The sequence below is a fragment of the Micromesistius poutassou genome, assembly GCF_964030765.1.
Source record: "Micromesistius poutassou genome assembly, chromosome: 15".
Classification (NCBI taxonomy): domain Eukaryota; kingdom Metazoa; phylum Chordata; class Actinopteri; order Gadiformes; family Gadidae; genus Micromesistius; species Micromesistius poutassou.
In genome coordinates, this window is record NC_140285.1 from 19,045,593 (window position 1) to 19,065,132 (window position 19,540).

Sequence of the window (19,540 nt, forward strand, 5' to 3'; positions counted from 1 at the left end):
ACATAAATGTGGCATTTCCTTCAAAAATATTTATCAAAGACTAGAGAAGAAGTGTATTTGTTAGGGGTGTGCATCTCTCCAATAAAATACGATTCGATGCGTATCTCGATACATGGGGTACGATACGATTCAGGAACGATACATTTTTAAAATGGAACAATTAGATTCAGAAGATTTGCATCTTTTAAATCAAAATCGATTTTCCGATTCAAATCGGTTTTTGTTACACCCCTAGTTGTTTCTGAATATTAGTATAAGGGCCAATAATGCTTACTATCATACATTAGTCACCATGTCTGTGGACACATTTGTATGCAGTCACATGTTATAAAGCGGTACATAGCCGTGCCGAAGCAGTTGGAATCCTTGGCTTCTCGACCCTCCCCAGGGGGTCAAGAAAACAGGCCTCAGTTACAGCTTTTAACCACATCAACGGGGGGGGGGGGTCACAGAGAGGCTTTCGCCAACAAATGGCATTTAGAGAAACAGAATGTGAAAATGAAATTTCCCATTACAATTATCCAACCAGGTTTCAGTGAGACAGATCAGGTTCACCTGAATATGCCCATTGGCAAGTTATGTTTAGTTCATCCACCTTATTCCGTAATGAGCGGACGATGGAGGGCAGCGGTGGGCGTGTTCAGCCTCTGCTCCTCCTCTCCTACCTCGCTTCCTTCTCGAAGTAGTATCCCGCCGGTGATCTTGGTTGGGGCTATATCGTCTCAGTACTCCCCAGATTTTCCAGATTATACGGAATAATCCATATTCCGTAGTAGCAGCAGATCATCTCGGGAGTACTGCAGAATTCCAATTCCGAGCCTCCCAAAAGCCGCGAGTGATCTAAAGATGAGATATAGTATATCACTATAACTACATTATATCATTTTTATGACAATGCTATTGTTTATTGTTGTCTGTTGTACAGGCCTTTGACCTCTTACAGTCTGCATTTGTTGTTGTTCAGTCCTGTCTGCAGCAACTGAAGTTGGTATTAAATACAGACACAACGAAACTCAAGCTGTGTTTTCCAACGCAAATGAGTTAACGCCAAATCTACTCAACAGCATATATTTTATTCACATATATACGTGTGTGTGTGTGTGTGTGTGTGTTTATATCTGAAGTTAATAAATGATACCGGACCACTGGACAATCCCCCCACCCCTGCACTTTGACACTATCTCACATATACATGTATATCACAGTCATGACCTATATTATTGATGATTAACTTTATTATTAACTATGTACATATATATACAAAAAAAAAAAATATATATATTGTCGAAGTGTTGTCACCCGCGCCGTGCGCTGTAGGTACGCTGCCTACGCCGCGCTGATGATTTATGGGGCCTCCGCGGAAGACACGCCGCCGTAGGTGTCGGAAGACCCCCGGGACTAACCTAAGTCGAAACCCTCGCGTCTCTCCCCCCCCAACCGTGATCCCGTCGTCTCACGGAGGGTGTGTGCTCGGCTCAGCTCTATTTGGGTCCGACCCAGGTCACTTGGTTAAGCCCCGATCGCAAATGCTCCTATCGCTCTAGTTAATTCTACGGCCTCTGCCCCTCGACGTCGAGCCACAGAAAATAACCACAAACAAAAAAAAAACCCTTATTACTTAGCGTTGCCCCGCATCAGTCACAATCACCAATCACCGCTCGTAATGTGCGCCACTTACCGTGAGGTGTCGGTCGGTCTGCTTCTGCCGGCTTGATGAGTCGACAGGTAAGGGACTCGCAAAAAGGGATAAACTCGCCTACTACAAATGTAGTCAGGTAGATTTATTTTTAGGTCCAATAATACAAAATGAACTTTTACAAATATACGAAGTGCTCGGTCCTAACTAGAACTTTGATATAAGGCACTGTTTCCTAAACTAAAGGGAGAGAGTGAGAGAGAGATAGATAGATAGATAGATAGAAAAGATGTAGATGGTGATGGCGAAAGGGTTAGCGCAAGATAAACAATTAAAAACTGGCCTAATTTAAGGATGGATCATCAGTGGTGGAATCTGCCCGTTCGGGATTCCTTTACTTGACGTGGAAGCTGCCCTTTCGGGATTCCTTTTCTCTTTTTTGTTCCAGAGGTTCCAGAGGTGGAAGCGGCCCTTTCGGGATTCCTTTTCTAGGTGGAAGCTGCCCTTTCGGGATTCCTTTTTTCTTTTTTCTCTTTTCTTTTTAGAAATAAAATAAGAGGATAAAAACGCTATTTGCTAAGTTGGTTAGTACAGGGTGAGAAAAAGAGATCAGAATAGGCAGAGAGAGATGATCACACAGCTCTACCCCCAGCAATCAACACCAAGCGACTGCTAGCAACGAACTGCTTCAACAGACTGTAAAGAACTCCAAATCTTAAAACTTTCTATACCATAAGAGACCCTCCTCGGCTCCTATTCTCTAAAGGTGGGGGCCTGGTGTCATCTTACAATCTGCATTTCACAAATGTCTCTTTGTTACACATTTCTGGTTATCACATTTCGCACTCATGTCTAGTTCAGAACAAGCATGCTAAAGTAACAGCCATCAAGGGTTTACAATGTGTGTGTGTTCTTCTTTACGATCCTCCTTGTGCGTGTGTCACAGTTAGCATATGGTGGTCGTGTCATGGGGCCTACAGAGAAGCACCCTTTTAGTGCTCCTCACAGTGGGCCTTTCATACAATCAAAGTCCCCCCATATGTTCTTGCATTCTGATAGATCTCCACATATAAGATATAATAAAGCATGCACAATAAGATACATATGGCATACATATAAAACATAATAAAGCATACTTAAAAAGATATATATGGCATACATAGACATTCAAGGTATACATGCATATGTAGGTAACATTTTCTTGACCACGTAGTTCTGCGTCCTTTCCATGATCGAATCGGGGGAGGCTAGGTGCATCAAAAACAGTGAGTCCTATCGGGACACACGTCAATATATATACTCACACACACATATATATGTATATTATTTATATTATTCTAAATAAACAATCATAAACCTGCAAGAGGAGTGATGTCACTATAACAGCATGCTGTCGTCCAACAGGGGAGGAGAGGGCGGGGCTGGAAGCTCCAGGTCTGAAGTGATTGGATGGGAATTCAAATTAGATCAACAGGTATTCATGTACCTAGGTCAGTATCTGTGTGTGCTGCTTACATGCGTAAGTGTGTGTCTCACCCAGGTGCTGTAGGCGGGCATTTAAGCGGAGACGAGCAGAGAGAGGAAGAGGAGCAGAGGAGAGAGGAAGAGGAGCAGAGGAGAGAGGAAGAGGAGCAGAGGAGAGAGGAAGAGGAGCAGGAGGAGGAGCATAAGGAGGAGGGGGCGGGATCATCACTAGAAGAAGAGAGGACGACTGTCACAACAGGGAATGCATGTATATATATAATATATAAATACATTTAAATAATGAACATATACCCTTATGTCAATCAAATGCTTGTATGCTCAGTAACAATAGACTAAGAGGCTCCGAGGCTCCGGTTCCCTTGGTTATTTCCCATTGATCGAGGCAACCGGAGCCTCGGAGGCAGGACTTATTCTTCAGTCTATTGTCTGTGGGCTAGGCAGGACCTTACATGATTGGACGGAAGGTAGGAAGTGTGTGTCGTGGGGGCGAGCCCTCCCCCTCAGAGAGAGAGAGCGGGGGATGGGGGGCAGTCGACGCATGCGATTCCTCCGAGTTGTGGTAGAAACTGAGAAAGAAAAGATAGGTACATAGACAGGTAGACAGGCAGGCAGGCAGACCAGCAGGTAGATAGACAGGCAGATAGAAAGGCGTAGGTGTATGTCTAATATCTCGAATCCACCAGCAACAAGCTGTCACATGTATAAAAGGTTTTGAAATGTACATATCATTGCTTTTGTTTTTGTATAAGATGTATTTGTTATGTTATTGTACTGTAAAATTAAGATCCAATACTACACTACTACTACACTAGTTATTTCTTATGGTTAGTTACCACAGTAATTAGGGTTAGTACTTTTTAATCTTAATGCTTTAAACATTTTGCAGATCCCTGCTGCTCCTGTAGCTTTAATAATAAATATAACTGCATGCAGTGATGTGGGGGTCAAGCTGAATGGGACTCCATAAACCAATTTGCAGAATAGACCAGAGTAGCCACATGAACAAGATAGATCTACGTCAGACACACAGCCTTCAGCACTTTCGACAAGTTGCACGTCAAAAAATAAAAGATCGACTGAGATACGATCACACTCGCCCCCCTATAGGTCAAAGGTCACCAAATTCATCGAGTGTCTCCATGATGATGTCATGGGTCTATGTACCAAGTTTGGTTATGATATGTCAAAGGGCTGCTGAGAAATTGGCTTACTTCCTGTTTGGCGGCTTTGCTGTCAAATTTGATTGGCTGTAGCGGTTTTGAATTTGAAAAATCGATTCAATGTTTTTTGTCAAGCATGGCTTGAGGATAATATCTACCAAGTTTAGAGAAGATTGGACAAAATTTGTGATAGGAGATACATTTTGAAGGTTTTTGACATAAACCAAGATGGCGGAAAATCCATCCTAACGCAATATGACGTCATAGGGTGCGTTGAACTCGGCCTGGCCCAATAATGCCTTGTTTGTGAATATTGGATGAATGGGTCAAAAGTTATAAACATGAATGCATGTCCAACTTTGACCTGTTGGTGGCGTTAGAGCTCATGGGCTAGCAACCTCAAATTTGCTGTGAGGGCTTATGGGACTGTCCTGAATCAGTTATTGTAAGAAAACTTACAATAACAATAGGATGTCTCACAGCTTCGCTGCTTGACCCCCAATAATAGGAAAACGTAGAATAACAATGGTTGTCTCGCAGCTTTGCTGCTTGACCCCCAATTTGCAGTAATTTATTAGCTAAAATCACTGTCTTCATGCATAAATATGTCCTTATTGGTGTAAAATCACCTCTGCCAATAATCTGACTTATCCTCCTGAGCGAAGAATTTCGCTCAGGAGGGACATACAGCACTAGGTGGTACTAACAGACTAAACTATAAGGGCCAGAGGGACATACAGCACTAGGTGGTACTAACAGACTAAACTATAAGGGCCAGAGGGACATACAGCACTAGGTGGTACTAACAGACTAAACTATAAGGGCCAGAGGGACATACAGCACTAGGTGGTACTAACAGACTAAACTATAAGGGCCAGAGGGACATACAGCACTAGGTGGTACTAACAGACTAAACTATAAGGGCCAGAGGGACATACAGCACTAGGTGGTACTAACAGACTAAACTATAAGGGCCAGAGGGACATACAGCACTAGGTGGTACTAACAGACTAAACTATAAGGGCCAGAGGGACATACAGCACTAGGTGGTACTAACAGACTAAACTATAAGGGCCAGAGGGACATACAGCACTAGGTGGTACTAACAGACTAAACTATAAGGGCCAGAGGGACATACAGCACTAGGTCGGGGGTCACTAACAGGTGGACCGCGGTCCGGGTCTGGACCCAGACGCCGTCCTATAGTCAATAAATTCAAGTATTTTAAATTTTGACGGGGCGCTTCTATTTTGACCGGCGCAGCGTTTCTAGACTTTATGGTACTGGTTTAGCAAATCAGGAAATCCACTGACCAATTGCATTCGAGCTAAGCCATCCCATGTGATGCTACTCAGCCAATCAAATCTGTGCATTCCCGGCGCAGGCTGCCTGGCTCACAGACAGTGAGCGATCATGCGAGAGATGACAGAGAGAAGTGCGAGAATTACAGAGAAAGAAGTCAGATAAGAGTGAGTAATACAGCGGGAGAAGAGTGAGAAATACAGCGGGAGAAGAGTGAGAAATACAGCGGGAGAAGAGTGAGAAAGACAGCGGGAGAAGAGTGAGTAATACAGCGAGACAGAAAAGAGACAGACAGAGTGAGCCGGAGACAGAAAAAGAACTACACATGGCGCTCTCTAAGAAGAGAAAAGTGGACAGCGAAAACAGAGCTTTCAACCCAGAATGGACAGACTCATTCATGTTCATTCTTCCCACTGGAAACACAAAACCAGTCTGTCTCATATGCTCAGAGACAGTGGCACTCATAAAAAGTGCCAACGTGAAACGCCACTATGAGACAAAGCACAAGTTTTTCACCAAACATACCCACTCAAGTCTGAACTGCGGTCACAGAAAATAAGCAGCCTCAGAGCCCAATATGAACAATCCACCCGGATCCTGACCCATTCACTCACTGCCCAATAATGTGCTAATGAATGTTCCCTCAGTCACTTGGATTTTGGGTCAACACAAAAAGCCATTTACTGATGGAGGGGTTGTCAAGGAGTGCATGAGTGCAGTAGCTGAAACCTTACTTGAGGGGAAACAGAAAGAAGAGCTTTGTGACAAAATAAAGCAAATACCCATGTCAGCATCATCAGCCACAAAGAAAAGTGAAATGTTAACCCAGGATGTGCTACCCCAGCTGGATGAAGCCGTTCATAATGTACCATGTGTAGGCTTAGCTGTAGATGAGTCCACTGATGTGTCTGACAATGCTCAGCTGTTAATTTATCTAAGGTTCTTCAACCAAGAAAAGAAAGAGTTCTGTGAAGATGTGTTAGGTGTAACTCCCCTTAAGACCAGTACAAGAGGAGAGGACATCTACCTGGCAATTAAGGAGATGTTAACAAAGCGAGGAATAGAGCCAAAACAAGTGGTTTCAATAACCACAGATGGAGCCCCTGCCATTCTTCCTATATTGATCTGACAGTCAGTTGTTGATTACATGCAGACGTTGATACAACTACTAGGCTACTTCAATATATATCACACTGAATCATAATGCAAGTTAGACATTATGATGTTCTGAACCTTTGCTTGAGGACATTTTCTCTAACTGGACCTTGAATTTTTGTTGAATACCCCTGCACTAGGTGGTACTAGCAGGCTAAACTATAAGGGCTGAGAGGGACATACAGCGCTAGGTGGTACTAGCAGGCTAAACTATAAGGGCCGAGAGGCAGTGGCGGCTGCTGGTCTTTCCAAGAGGGGAAGCTCATTTTCGGCCTACATCATATAAATTTTCAATTTATGTATGTATATATATATATATGTAAATTATGCTCTCTGTTCCTTTTCAAGGAAATGCTCTGTCATACCAACTAGCTGTCTTTTCCACTGACTTGACCAGTGTCCTCTCAATGGCCAGCAGAGCTATTGTGTTACGGGTGTAGGACTTGAGCCGCTTTAAACAGGAGAAGCTTCTTAAACTTGAACAAGGAAATGTGGGAATTATGTTAAACTGAGGCAAGGAATTGTGTGAATAAGTGTATGAAATGTATGATGAAAATTGTCTAGCAATTTCTCCAAGCAAATATCAAGAAATAGGTTGCAGTTCGTCTTTCAACTCGCTTGTAAAATCTGCGATGGGACTGAGGAATGAAGAGAGCTCTGGCGACTTTTTATAGTTCAAAAGCGCTGTCAATCAAACGGCAACTCAGTCTTTCGCAGACCTTCCAATCATCACGCAGAAGCCCAGCGTCCAGGCCAGCCCACTCCTCCATTCACCCCCAGAGACGCTGAGAGTCAGTCAACCTGCAATAAGCAGCTGATTCTAAACAAACTCGTCTTCGAGATGGACATGTTCTAACGCTTTTAGTCAATGAAATGTTAACACAACAGTATATATTTGACCATTTCATTTTTGAAATTTTAGGGGAAGCTTTGCTTCTCTTGCAGTCTTAGAGAAATCGCCACTGTCGAGAGGGACATAAAGCACTAGGTGGTACTAGCAGGCTAAACGCGTTTTTGCTCAGAGCCAGCGTGACTGAAACGTAGAAGGAGCTCAGCGAGACGCGCTTGTCACTGCCCCGGCAAATTTGAAAGACTGCACTGCACTTTCGTTCATAATGCAAGATCATACTAATGCCACAGGAGAAGGAATCCTCGTCACCAAAAAAGGGAATTAAAAAGGCAACGTGACCAGCGAATTCAAAATACGAGGGTAAACATCGCGGTAGCTTTTCCCAGGTTTAAAGAGCTAATGAAGGATTACGATTTTCAAAGGGAAGCTGAAGTTGCCTGATTTCTTCGTATCACTACTAATTAATTACTACTTATTAATTAATTATTATAACACATAGTTCATGCGTTGTAGAGCAATATAAGCACTAGTAAAAAATGTGTTTGTTGTGTGTCAAGTTAACAGATGCTATAGGTAGACTACGACATAGTAATGTTACCAATAAAAAAACAATATAAACATGGCAACATAATTCACTATCTTGCTCGAGGAATAATTATTCATACATGCTCACACTAATGATTCAATGCAGTTTGAAGTTTGTTTGAAATAACGTACCACATCACCTGAAAGAAAACTAGATTAGTTAGTATTGGATGACATGTTGTCATAGCTTCTTGGCCCACACCGCCTACCGTAGTTGCAACCAGATAGCAACGTCTATTTTAAAAAGCGTTTGTTTGATTGCAATATACAATTTTACCACTAGATTGGAGTAATTCCTACAGTGTCCCTGTTGCTGAAGCTGATTACATTAAGGACGATCATGTCCAAAAAATCATCTGACAGGAAGCTTGGGCAACACCTCTATTGAATATGGGCAGGCTGAGCCAGCATTAGCGACAGGCGAGGCGAAGGCTGAAATTTGGATTCTGTTGCTGAAAAAAAAGTAGCCACACATAACAGGAGGTCATCTAGTAGTGGATTAGGGCTAACATGTGACCTCAAGTTTCTGTTCCTAAATGAATGTCCCCAATTGTGTGGTGGAGAGGCAGAGTTACAGCTATAGTTCATGAAGTAAAAAAGGTTACACAACAATATAAATTAAAGTTCAAGCAGCCTATAACAGGGGCCAAGCCTTAACACAGACCATTAAGACCTTTTGATTGTATACTGTTGATGACACTGGAATAGTCTCAGCTAGCTGAAGCAGTTAGGTGAGGCGTGTAAAGACTTTCATGACCATATTTTGACAGGGTGAGGAGTTGATGGGCAAAACACCCCAATGAGCACACCACATGATATGTACGTTATGAACACACCACATGATACGTACATTACGAATATAGTTAACCCGTGTTCTAAACTAACACACACATAACCAGCTATTCTTCAGGTCAAGGCCTGAGCCAGAGGCCGGATGTCCCAACATGGAGAGATGCTAGAAACTCAGCCAATGCACCACACATTCGCAAGAACAGGTGTGTAGTACGCCTTTCAACTTTTATGTCATGACCCATAAGATCCAGTCAACCCAGAAGACGGTTAGAAATCCCACCGTTGGACCACAGTCATTAACACATAGCCTAACCACAGCCCAGGGCGCCTCCCGCCTTTCCCAAGGTTAGGGAGCTGAACGGGGAGCTGGATCCAGGTAACCCCCACGCCAGCGCTGATAACATTTAAAAAACACACACACCAACCCAAACGCACACACACCTCGTTAGGAGGGAAAATACAGCATAAGACTGTACCACACGGAACACCTCATACTCTTCTGAAGCAGAACTTCCACGGAGGCGAAGCTCCAGACGACCTCAGCGCTGATAGGGACTTTGAAATATTCGATCGTTCACGCTTTACAAACCTGTATCACTTTTACCACTTTACTTAAAGACCGGGTAGTAGTATATAGTAGTATATAAAATTATGCTTCAAAGTTGATGAAAAATGAGCAGTAATCCCTGGCTCAGGACGGTGGGGGCGTGTGCGCTGCAGGCCAGGAAACCACGCCCATCACCGGAGAGAGACCGTCTTCGGTCGGAAACTTAAATAAAAGTAAACGAACCGTTAACGTTACGTTTCCCACTGTGGCATCCAGGGAAGATGCACCAACGAGGTTGAAGAGGCATAACGGGCAAGCTAGCTGCAAACTGACAATTCAAACCAGACTCGTGAGCGGTAAAACCATAGACGGGTGAAACCACAGAATGCTAGTGCGCGGTTAATGTATTTATACCTAGAGGGCAGCAGGGGGCGGGTCTACATCGAAGACCGCTTTACGTAAAGCGGTCTTCGATGTAGACCCGCCCATTTTAAACCTGCACACAGAACATTCTCTGAGGCCTAGATCCTCAAGGAAATGATGAATGGGAAAAATATTTTTTACATGTTTTGAGGGACACATTTAAGGCCTAATTAATATGATAAGAAGAAAAATACTGAATTTGGTTTACCCGGTCTTTAATAAATCCGAGGCCCTCGTGCTGACAGACTTTATTACCTCTCCGTCTCATTTTCTCTGGTCAAGTAACTAGACAGACAGATTTTCCCAACAGAGTTATGCTTCTTATAAGTTTTCAGTAGATCGTTGATGCGCCTTCTATGTTCCTATTGGGATTATCTTTACCCTCATTAACCTTGCCCTTTGTTCCTTTAACTACAAAAAGTTTGGTGATGATTGCCCTAATTTAACCCCTCTGCATTATCAGTTGATTGTTATAGCACCCCTATGGCCTGATCTGGATCAACCTTTTAATTTGGACCTCCCTTATGCTCAGATGGAAGACATTGATTCATATATGGTATGTACCAAAGGATTTTTGACAAAAAACCTAGGATCCTTAAGGAATTTAAGATATGCATATGTGGGCAGTGTCATGACTGTAAGTCAAAGGGGTCAGGAGACATGCCTGTTCAAAGTTTGCATTTTTGAAGACTTGTGAATATCTCTGTTGGCAACCATATTGTTTTAAAACTCCTTTGACCAGTGACAGCCTAGGGCCCAACCTTTTTTGAACCAAGATCTACTTTTAAAGTTGAAAGTGTATCGAGATCTACCAAGCCATATCGAAAGCCGTAGCGTATATAGGACAGTTTTCTGACACATAGATATAGTTTTTACATAATACATTTATTGGAGTAAATGTATGTGGTGCATACTTAAGCACAAGTAGGCTTAGGACTGGCCTGTAACAACACAACAGATGGAAAGTTGGAAGTAGACAGTAGAAGTAGGCTACACTAGTGTTGTCACGATACTGGATTTCTAACTTTGATACCTTGAAAATATCTATTATCTGCAGACAGATATTTGATACCATTTTCGATACCACAGGGAAAACAAAAGAAAGACTGTTGTGCAAATGAAATATTCAACGTGGAAACTACTTGGTTAGAGTGGATAAAGCTAGGACACAGCATAAGTGGAAGATTACATTTCCACCTGAAATAATTATCAGTTGGTCATTTTCAGTTGGTAGCCCTGTAGTACTTTGAGACACAAACAGGTAGATATCTTGAGAACCCATTGTTCAATTTTGACACTTGACCCCTATATTATAAGGTCAATAAAATTGAATGACACCTAGCCAAACACTCGAAAATACACTATATGGCCACCAGATAGCAATGAAGGACATGTGTTTTGATTGAAGGCAATTTACCTATTTCCTCAGAAACCTCTTAATCGTTGATTGTAAACACCGTGTTTAGTGGCAAAATTGGGCCCAGACACTGGATTATCCATTTATGGTGGTTTTATACGATCAAACTAAAAACAACAAAGCTAAAAAAACTTTTTGGGTTGTAAAAAGAAAAGGGGGAAGTTTGTTCTTAATTAGTTATTTGCTAGTTTTAGTCACAGAGTGATATGGTTTGGACTGTTGGAATCAGTGGAGGCTCAGATGCTCAGATGATGTATAGTATAGTATATGTATTTTTGCAGGTCAAATTTCGTGAAAAAGATTGCTATTGCTGTGCTTGTGCACAGTTATGAAACACAAAACCTTGTTCTTGCATATTGGTAAACATGCCTCTTTTGACTTTCCTTGGTAATCTTCTCAAATCCAAAGTACTTGAAAGTACTTGGAAAGAAAACAGCACTCCTGCCGTTTTCTTTCCCTACCAAAACCGGTCGCGGAGGCGCTGCACTAGACATGCTAGCTGTGTTGGCTAACCTTTAGCTAACACGTCACACAGATCATTGAGACTAGTGCCGAATTACTGTAATGCGCTGTAGCGATGTGTCTATTAACTCGCTGTCCGAGAGGAGAGAGCGAGAAAGCGTAGCTGGTAATTCATACTGCAGAGAATGATTATTGAAACCGTTTAAACAATTCAGTAAAAGACAGAAAGAAAGTCAGACAGGTGAAGAGATTCACAAATAGACAGACAGCAAGACAGACAGTCAGATATGTACCTTCTCCATCCTGAATAAGGTCGAGATGTGGCAGAAATGTTGGAATGAGTTCCTCGATGGCTGAATTAGAGATGACATCAAGGTTAGGTGGAGCCGGAGTGGGCAGTAATACTGTCACCTCTTCCACTGGGAGAGAAATAAACACCATTGCCCATTATGCACCACGAAATGTACACATAGTCAGGGGTGCACATAACATTTTTAGTGAATTACTCAGGTGAGTACCAGGAGATGGTGTTTGGTACGCACCCCACACATAGCCCCACACGTAACATCTGATCTTATGAAACATACCCAGTTTCACAAAGGAGATTCCATTTTCAATACACAACTTAAGCACAGCAGTGTTTTTTGCTCCACCTTTATTTTTTTAATTAAAATCTCCCGTTAGTTACGCAAAAGCGTTCCTGTTTATGGGTGCGCATGTGTACTTGCGTACCAGTTATGTGCACCCCTGCACATAGTCCTACACAGTACTATACGTATGACTATGTTTAGTAATGTGTTTAGTACTGTGTAGTACTGTGTGTAGTACAATGTGTAAGACTGTGTAGGACTACTGCAGTATCTTTGTTATTTCTTACCAGGCTCAAGGCTTGGCGGGGTGGAGGGGGGACGGAGGCTGTGATTGGACAGAAACTCTTTAGAAGTGGGCTGGGCCACCAGCTCCGGTGGATAATTCAACCAGGGAGAGCTGAAAGGGGCAGGTATCCCTGTGACATTATCGTTCGAGGGCGGGGCTTTGTTCATCATGATGTCGCTCTCAACTGGTGGTGCCTCAGGCTTGCCAAAACTGGAGAAAATTGTATAATTAAATGATAAGGTTATAATAATAAATAAAGTTGCAAGCAACCAGGATGGGGTCCTATTGTATGACGAGAACGGTGGTGGCCTAATGACATGATGGTAAATATTATTTGATTTCATGTCTCACAGTACTGTTGTTTGATGTTGGACTTGAACCAGCGACCCAATGGTCATGAATTTGACACAATACCACTACACCAGGGCTCCAGACTAACTTTTTTCACTAGGAGCACTGTAGCCCCTAACTGAAATTTTTAGGCGCACAACCAGAAATTTTAGGGGCACACACCATAAATCAACATGCTAACCAAATATTCACATTTCTAGCCTACTAGGAGGACTAATACCCCTGCTTTATGCCCGAGATTGACAGCTGCACCATGAGCTCCAATGGCGACTGTCTTCTCTAACCACCCTGTTTCTGTCCCTAGATGCTGGAATGCCTCTTTACACCTTAAATACACCTTAAAATGAAAAAAGGGGTTAGAAAAAAAGTTTAGTTAATAAAAGATAAACAGTTCTCATCTATCCCAACGGTTTCCATGCGTGCGCACATGCGTTCGACGAGCACGGAAGCGACAGTTCCACGGGAGTGCTTGTCGTGCAGCTTGACAGGATGCTGCACCTACTCGCATGCCCGCTCGCCTCTCCATTGAGAATGCATCGCGACAAATGCATCCCGTGTGAAAATGGCACCTGAAGTGATTATTTAAACTACAAACATATTCACAGTAGGGCTTTGACTCCAAACTTCGTTATTCGAATATTAAAAATATATTTAATATTCAAACGAATATTAGGCAGCCCTTAATATTCAAACAGTTTATGGGCATTATTTTTTGTAAATGGGACGTAGACCGACTCATTTCACGGATTCCTGTGAGACCAGGTTGCCTTAATTACATATGTCGCATATTTAAGGTGAAAACTAAAAGTATTTTGATCGCTTATTAAGTTCACTCGTTGCTTATAATGGTTTATTCGTTTCCCAGTATCATTTCCTTAATTTAGAAGACAGTTTTGTTAATTTTTGAATTGTAAAATAAATAAAATATTTTTTTTTAAGTTGTGGGTTTTTGAAATTATTGGAAGCGAGTTGAGCTGACCTTGCCTGCTGTACCCACGGCTGAAAATAAAGAACAACTGAGACAATATCCTTAATTCAAACATGCAGTTTAATTTGGCCTCAATTGGTATACGGATGCGAACTTGGAATGAACATGTGCAACGGGGATTTCTAAAGGTTACTGTACAGTGGCGGAGACTGCAGGAGCTGAAACATCACTACGGTAGACCTAAGAAGGTTCTACGAGCGCCAGTCTTCCCGAAAATGGTGGGTTCTGGCCTTTTTAGCCACACAATGCTCTGAATCATCATCCTCTGACTCTGTAGACTGTGGCACTTGCCGCAAGTGCCGCAGATCAGAAGAATGGATCAATTGTTTGCTTGCTCATTGTTTGAACGGCAGGTTGAGATCTTTCTCCTTACAGACCCGTGCCGGTTTCCCGCGCTCGATAATTTCTATGACCCTCCCCCTCCACACATGAGCCACTTACAGTGGCCATTCCCTATCCTTCTCACACTCATTGGCCTGCTACAGATTCCGGATTCATTGACGCGCCCCTTCCACGTTTAACGTGTAAAAATAAAAAATAAAAAAGGGAAAATTTACTGGTCTCACATGCGCGACCAGATGTAAAATTCATTCACACTCTCAAATTTTGGTCGCAAAATGCGACCATTTGCGACCACCTTAAAAATGGTTTACCGGAAGTTAACATATCAAAACAATCACCAACCATGTTTCTAAAGCATACTTTTTCAAAACCCATCGTCAAAACGGACGTTTGCGAAATGACGTGTCTACCGCTTTAAGGCCCAGCCTGCGTTGAAGAGAGGCCGTGGTTCAGAAAGGCAACTACAAACAAATGCATCCAATTTTTATTTTCAGATATAGACTTGAAATCTGGCATACCATGGAATATCCTCTTAATAGCAATATTTGACAGCCGAGTCTACGTGTTTTGACACAATGTTGGAGCAGTTTAAACATTGTAGATATTCTTACATTTCACTTTAAAATGTATATCTCTGCTGTATTTGGCCTTATTGCTATGAATTGATCACCATATAGTCCCACAGTCACATGGTGCATGTGTGCAAAGTTTGCAGCTTTTACCATTTCCGGCACCAAATTTGTTGTAGTGTTGGCCTTTGGTCAAGTTCTGGTCACTGCACTATATCCAAATGGTCTGATCGTATGGGTTCCACCTTGAAAGTTGTTCATCATGACGAATGATGCATGTGTAACAAGTTTCATGCATATTGCACTTTCCTAGTGTAAACGGCAGCCTGTTGAGTATGTTGCACTTCAAAAGCTTGTTATAGCGCCACCTATAGCCCATCCTTTTTATCCCGAGTTCTGTGAGTTCTACAAGCCTGCCAATTTTTTATAACTTATGAGCTTGTAGTTTTTGAAATATAGCCAAATTTGTCAGGAAAAAAGAATAATACTAACAAATACAATAGGGTTTTTTGTAGGACCCCTAATTATTGCTATTAAATACACACACACTGACCCAAGAGACGGAGGGAGTGGACACATCACTGGTCCAGGAGCTTTGAAGGACCTGCACCACACACACACACACACACAAACAAAACATGAAATCCAGTTCCATCCAGTGTTAAGACCAATGGGATGAGAGAAACGAGAGACTATTTGACCTGATCGAGCTTCCAACTTTACGGATCATTCCGGAACGTTCCAGCTGCTTCCCTGGTGTCTGAGTGAGAGAGAGAGAGAGATTGGAGAGAGAGAGAGAGAGATTTTCATTCTGTGAATAAATGAATGGAGGCTCCTGTTGAGGCATTTTCCCACGCTCACAAAGCATTCCTTCTGTGTGTTTGTGTGTGTGCTAATGAGTATTACTGTGTATTGGTGTCACAGGGAGTCCAATAGTAAGTCTTGTTGTGTATGTTTATTGCTGATTATAACTATATTACTGGGTACAACTGTGTATTACTGTGCAGAGCTGTGTATTACTGAGTATAACTGGTGTATTTCTGTGTACTACTGAGCATTAATGTCTATTACTGAGTATAATGTGTATTAAGGTGTATTGCTGCGTATAACAGTGTATTACAGTGTATAACTGTATTACTGTGCATTACTGTGTATTGGTGGCCAACAGAGTCCAGTACTGAGTAGTCGATGGGTCGGCGGTGGAACTCGGTGGGGCACGGGGTACGGTGTACCGCGGGGTCAGTCGGGGTCATCTCTGCTCCACAGGGAACTCGCTTCATAACCGTGGAAATGCCAATTTCTCTCCGGGCGACTTTCTCCCTGTGCATCTCCACAGTCTGACCGTCCGCCATTGACCGCCCATACATCCAAACATCATCATTATTAGTCTTCTCTACATCCATTAGTGTCTATCTGTAGATGTATGTCGGCATGTTAATGCCTGCTTTTCTGTTTTTTCCTTCTCCTATTGCTCTTTACATATGTTTTTGGGTATATAAATGGTTGGCAAAGTTACAATACCACAAAGTTGCCACAAGGGGGAGTAAATGATTACCGCAAATCACAGTTACTGAACTGAGCTGAGTTGGGATTTCAGCCGTGGCTTTCTTTTACTTCCGGTATGAGGTGATGTAAGCTTTTACTTTTGCTGGGAGTCAAAAGTAAAAGTCAACAGTTTGATTTTGCTACTCTCATTAAGTAAAGTTTTGGTTAATAATAATAATAATAATAATAAAATAATAATAATATTACATTTAATTTATAACAAACTTTCATCAAACAAATGATCTAAAAGTGCTAACAAATGATCTGAAAGTGCTAACAAATTATCTCAAAGTAAGAAGGTGTTTTCTTCGTTGTAAAGGGACATCTCCCTTGTATGCTTTGCCAAAGGCAGAGCCTTCACATAGCCATCTAACTGCCTCAAAATTCTCAGCAACTTTCACGTAGGGGTTGTAAAAAAAGAATGTGCTCGACAACCCTTCATTGTTGTAAATCAATTCTATGAGATCAAACTAATTAAAAAAAAAAAAAAAAAAGAGGCCATAATAGGACCCGTTTAAACAACTCTATGAGAAAGTTGTTGTGGGTGCGAACAGTTTACCTGTCCAATTAGGTTGATGGAAGACTCCATGTGACCAATCTGATTGGTCTGAGCATCAAGCAAACCAAGCAGGCTATTGGCCAATGTGCTGATTTGATAAACAACACTGGCCAGCGATTGGCTGGCGAAGCTCTTGGTTTCCTCCAATGCCTTCTTGCTGCTGGCTCCTGACTGTGGGGGTGGGGGAGAGATACACACTGAACTGCATGTTGTTGTTATTGTATAAGTATGTGAGTAGTACCTGTAAGTAGTTGGTATTGCAGTATTAGCAGTATTGAAGGTAGTACTAGTACCTGTAATTAGGTGGTATTGCAGTATTAATAGTATTGGGGGTAGTGCCAGTACTTGTAAGTAATACATATTACAGTATAAGCAGTATTGGAGGTAGTAGTACCTGTAAGTAGTTTGTATTGTATTATTAGTAGTATTTGAGGTAGTAGTACAAGTAGTACTAGCAGTAGTACTGGTACTAGTAGTATTACTAGTAGTTGTACTAGTACCTGTAGGTAGTTTGTATGGCAGTATTCGGCAACATTCAATAGGTTGGTGAAGTTGTCGAGCAGTGCCTGCCGAGCACACAGAGCTTCCTGTTGGATTCTGCCAACTTCCTGTTTCAACTTCTGCTCCTTCATGACTGGACACACAACACACAATGAAATGAAACAGTTAGGGTGGCAAGATCCGAACAAACCACATGTCAGACAAAGATTATGTTTGTGTGGGACTTGTTGCCAATACCAATTTTGATACAAGTCCTTTTAACTTTTGACATTCACGTAGTTGTATTCCCCTGTGTGAAATTGAAAAAAAGTTGGGAGAATCGCCTTGGACCGGCTTCACCCAGCTATATGTGGCTTCACCCAGCTATATGTGGCTTCACAGCCATACAGGGCTTCACCCAGCCATACAGGGCTTCACCCAGCTATATGTGGCTTCACCCAACTATACAGGGCTTCACCCAGCTATATGTGGCTTCACAGCCATACAGGGCTTCACCCAGCTATATGTGGATTCACCCAGCCATACAGGGCTTCACCCAGCTATATGTGGCTTCACCCAACTATATGTGGCTTCACCCAACTATACAGGGCTTCACCCAGCCATACAGGGCTTCACCCAGCTATATGTGGCTTCACCCAACTATACAGGGCTTCACCCAGCTATATGTGGCTTCACCCAGCCATACAGGGCTTCACCCAGCCATACAGGGCTTCACCCAGCTATATGTGGCTTCACCCAGCTATATGTGGCTTCACCCAACTATACAGGGCTTCACCCAGCTATATGTGGCTTCACCCAGCTATATGTGGATTCACCCAGCTATATGTGGATTCACCCAGCCATACAGGGCTTCACCCAGCTATACAGGGCTTCACCCAGCTATATGTGGCTTCACCCAGCCATACAGGGCTTCACCCAACTATACAGGGCTTCACCCAGCTATATGTGGCTTCACCCAACTATATGTGGCTTCACCCAACTATACAGGGCTTCACCCAGCTATATGTGGCTTCACCCAACTATACAGGGCTTCACCCAACTATACAGGGCTTCACCCAACTATACAGGGCTTCACCCAGCTATATGTGGCTTCACCCAGCTATATGTGGCTTCACCCAACTATATGTGGCTTCACCCAACTATACAGGGCTTCACCCAGCTATATGTGGCTTCACCCAACTATACCCAGCTATACGCTACAGGATAACCTCTATTGCCATGAAACACAGCTAAATGACGACAGCCCTCCCTGCTTTCTTCAGTCATTGGTTAAAGCCAGATTTTAGAAAAGTGTCCTGCAGTTGTTTGACCTTTGTAAACAAGAGCCAATCAAAATGCCGGACATTATCACGCTATGTGGGACAAGGGCTTAAATGATGTGCAGTCCTGCATTAAGCAGAAAACCGGGTCACCCTATAAACAGTTAATAAATTAAACAGTCCTTCCATGAAACAGTTCTTCCATCCAACAGTCCTTAAATTAAAGAGTCCTTACCTGAAAGTCTTTAAATGAAATAGGCCTTAGATTAAACACTGCTCAAATCAAACAGTCCTTAAATTAAAATGTCCTTACCTCGAGATCCACATTCACTAGGCTCTTTTTCTGTGTGTGTGTGTGTGTGTGTGTGTGTGTGTGTGTGTGTGTGTGTGTCTCTCTCTCTCTGTCTGTGCTTCTCTTTATTTCTCTCACTGTCTCTCTCCCTGTATCTCGCTCTCTCTCTCTGCACACTGGTTCAACACTGTCTGCTTCCTTTTTCTAGTTCAGACCAATTGTGGAAGACCTCTTGGAGTCCCGCCTTCTCTAGCATTTCATGGTGTTCAGAAAGCACAGCCCCACTTCTCTGGCAGTGCTTGTCAATCAAATTAATTTCTATGTAGTCTTTAGAAGATGTAAAGTCTTACTTGTGACACTGAACTGCATTAAGAAAGAGAGAGCCCAATAACTGCAAGGTGAAGAAGTCTGGTGGGTAAATAAACAATTATGTCTCGCGATTTT

General features: G+C 42.5%; 1 protein-coding gene across 1 annotated transcript; it reads right to left on the reverse strand.

Moving 5' to 3' along the window:
• Window positions 1–787: 787 nt before the first annotated feature.
• Window positions 788–19,167, reverse strand: LOC311359114 (abl interactor 1-like). Its single transcript, XM_084479073.1, has 10 exons — window positions 19,118–19,167; window positions 17,545–17,678; window positions 17,045–17,215; window positions 16,089–16,277; window positions 15,642–15,700; window positions 15,494–15,544; window positions 12,692–12,900; window positions 12,108–12,233; window positions 2,994–3,072; window positions 788–840 (listed from the first exon to the last, which is right to left on the reverse strand). The coding sequence occupies exons 2-9, from the start codon at window positions 17,674–17,676 to the stop codon at window positions 3,014–3,016; spliced, it is 996 nt and encodes a 331-aa protein (XP_084335199.1). The 5' UTR covers window positions 17,677–17,678; window positions 19,118–19,167; the 3' UTR covers window positions 788–840; window positions 2,994–3,013.
• Between the last annotated feature and the right edge of the window lie 373 nt (window positions 19,168–19,540).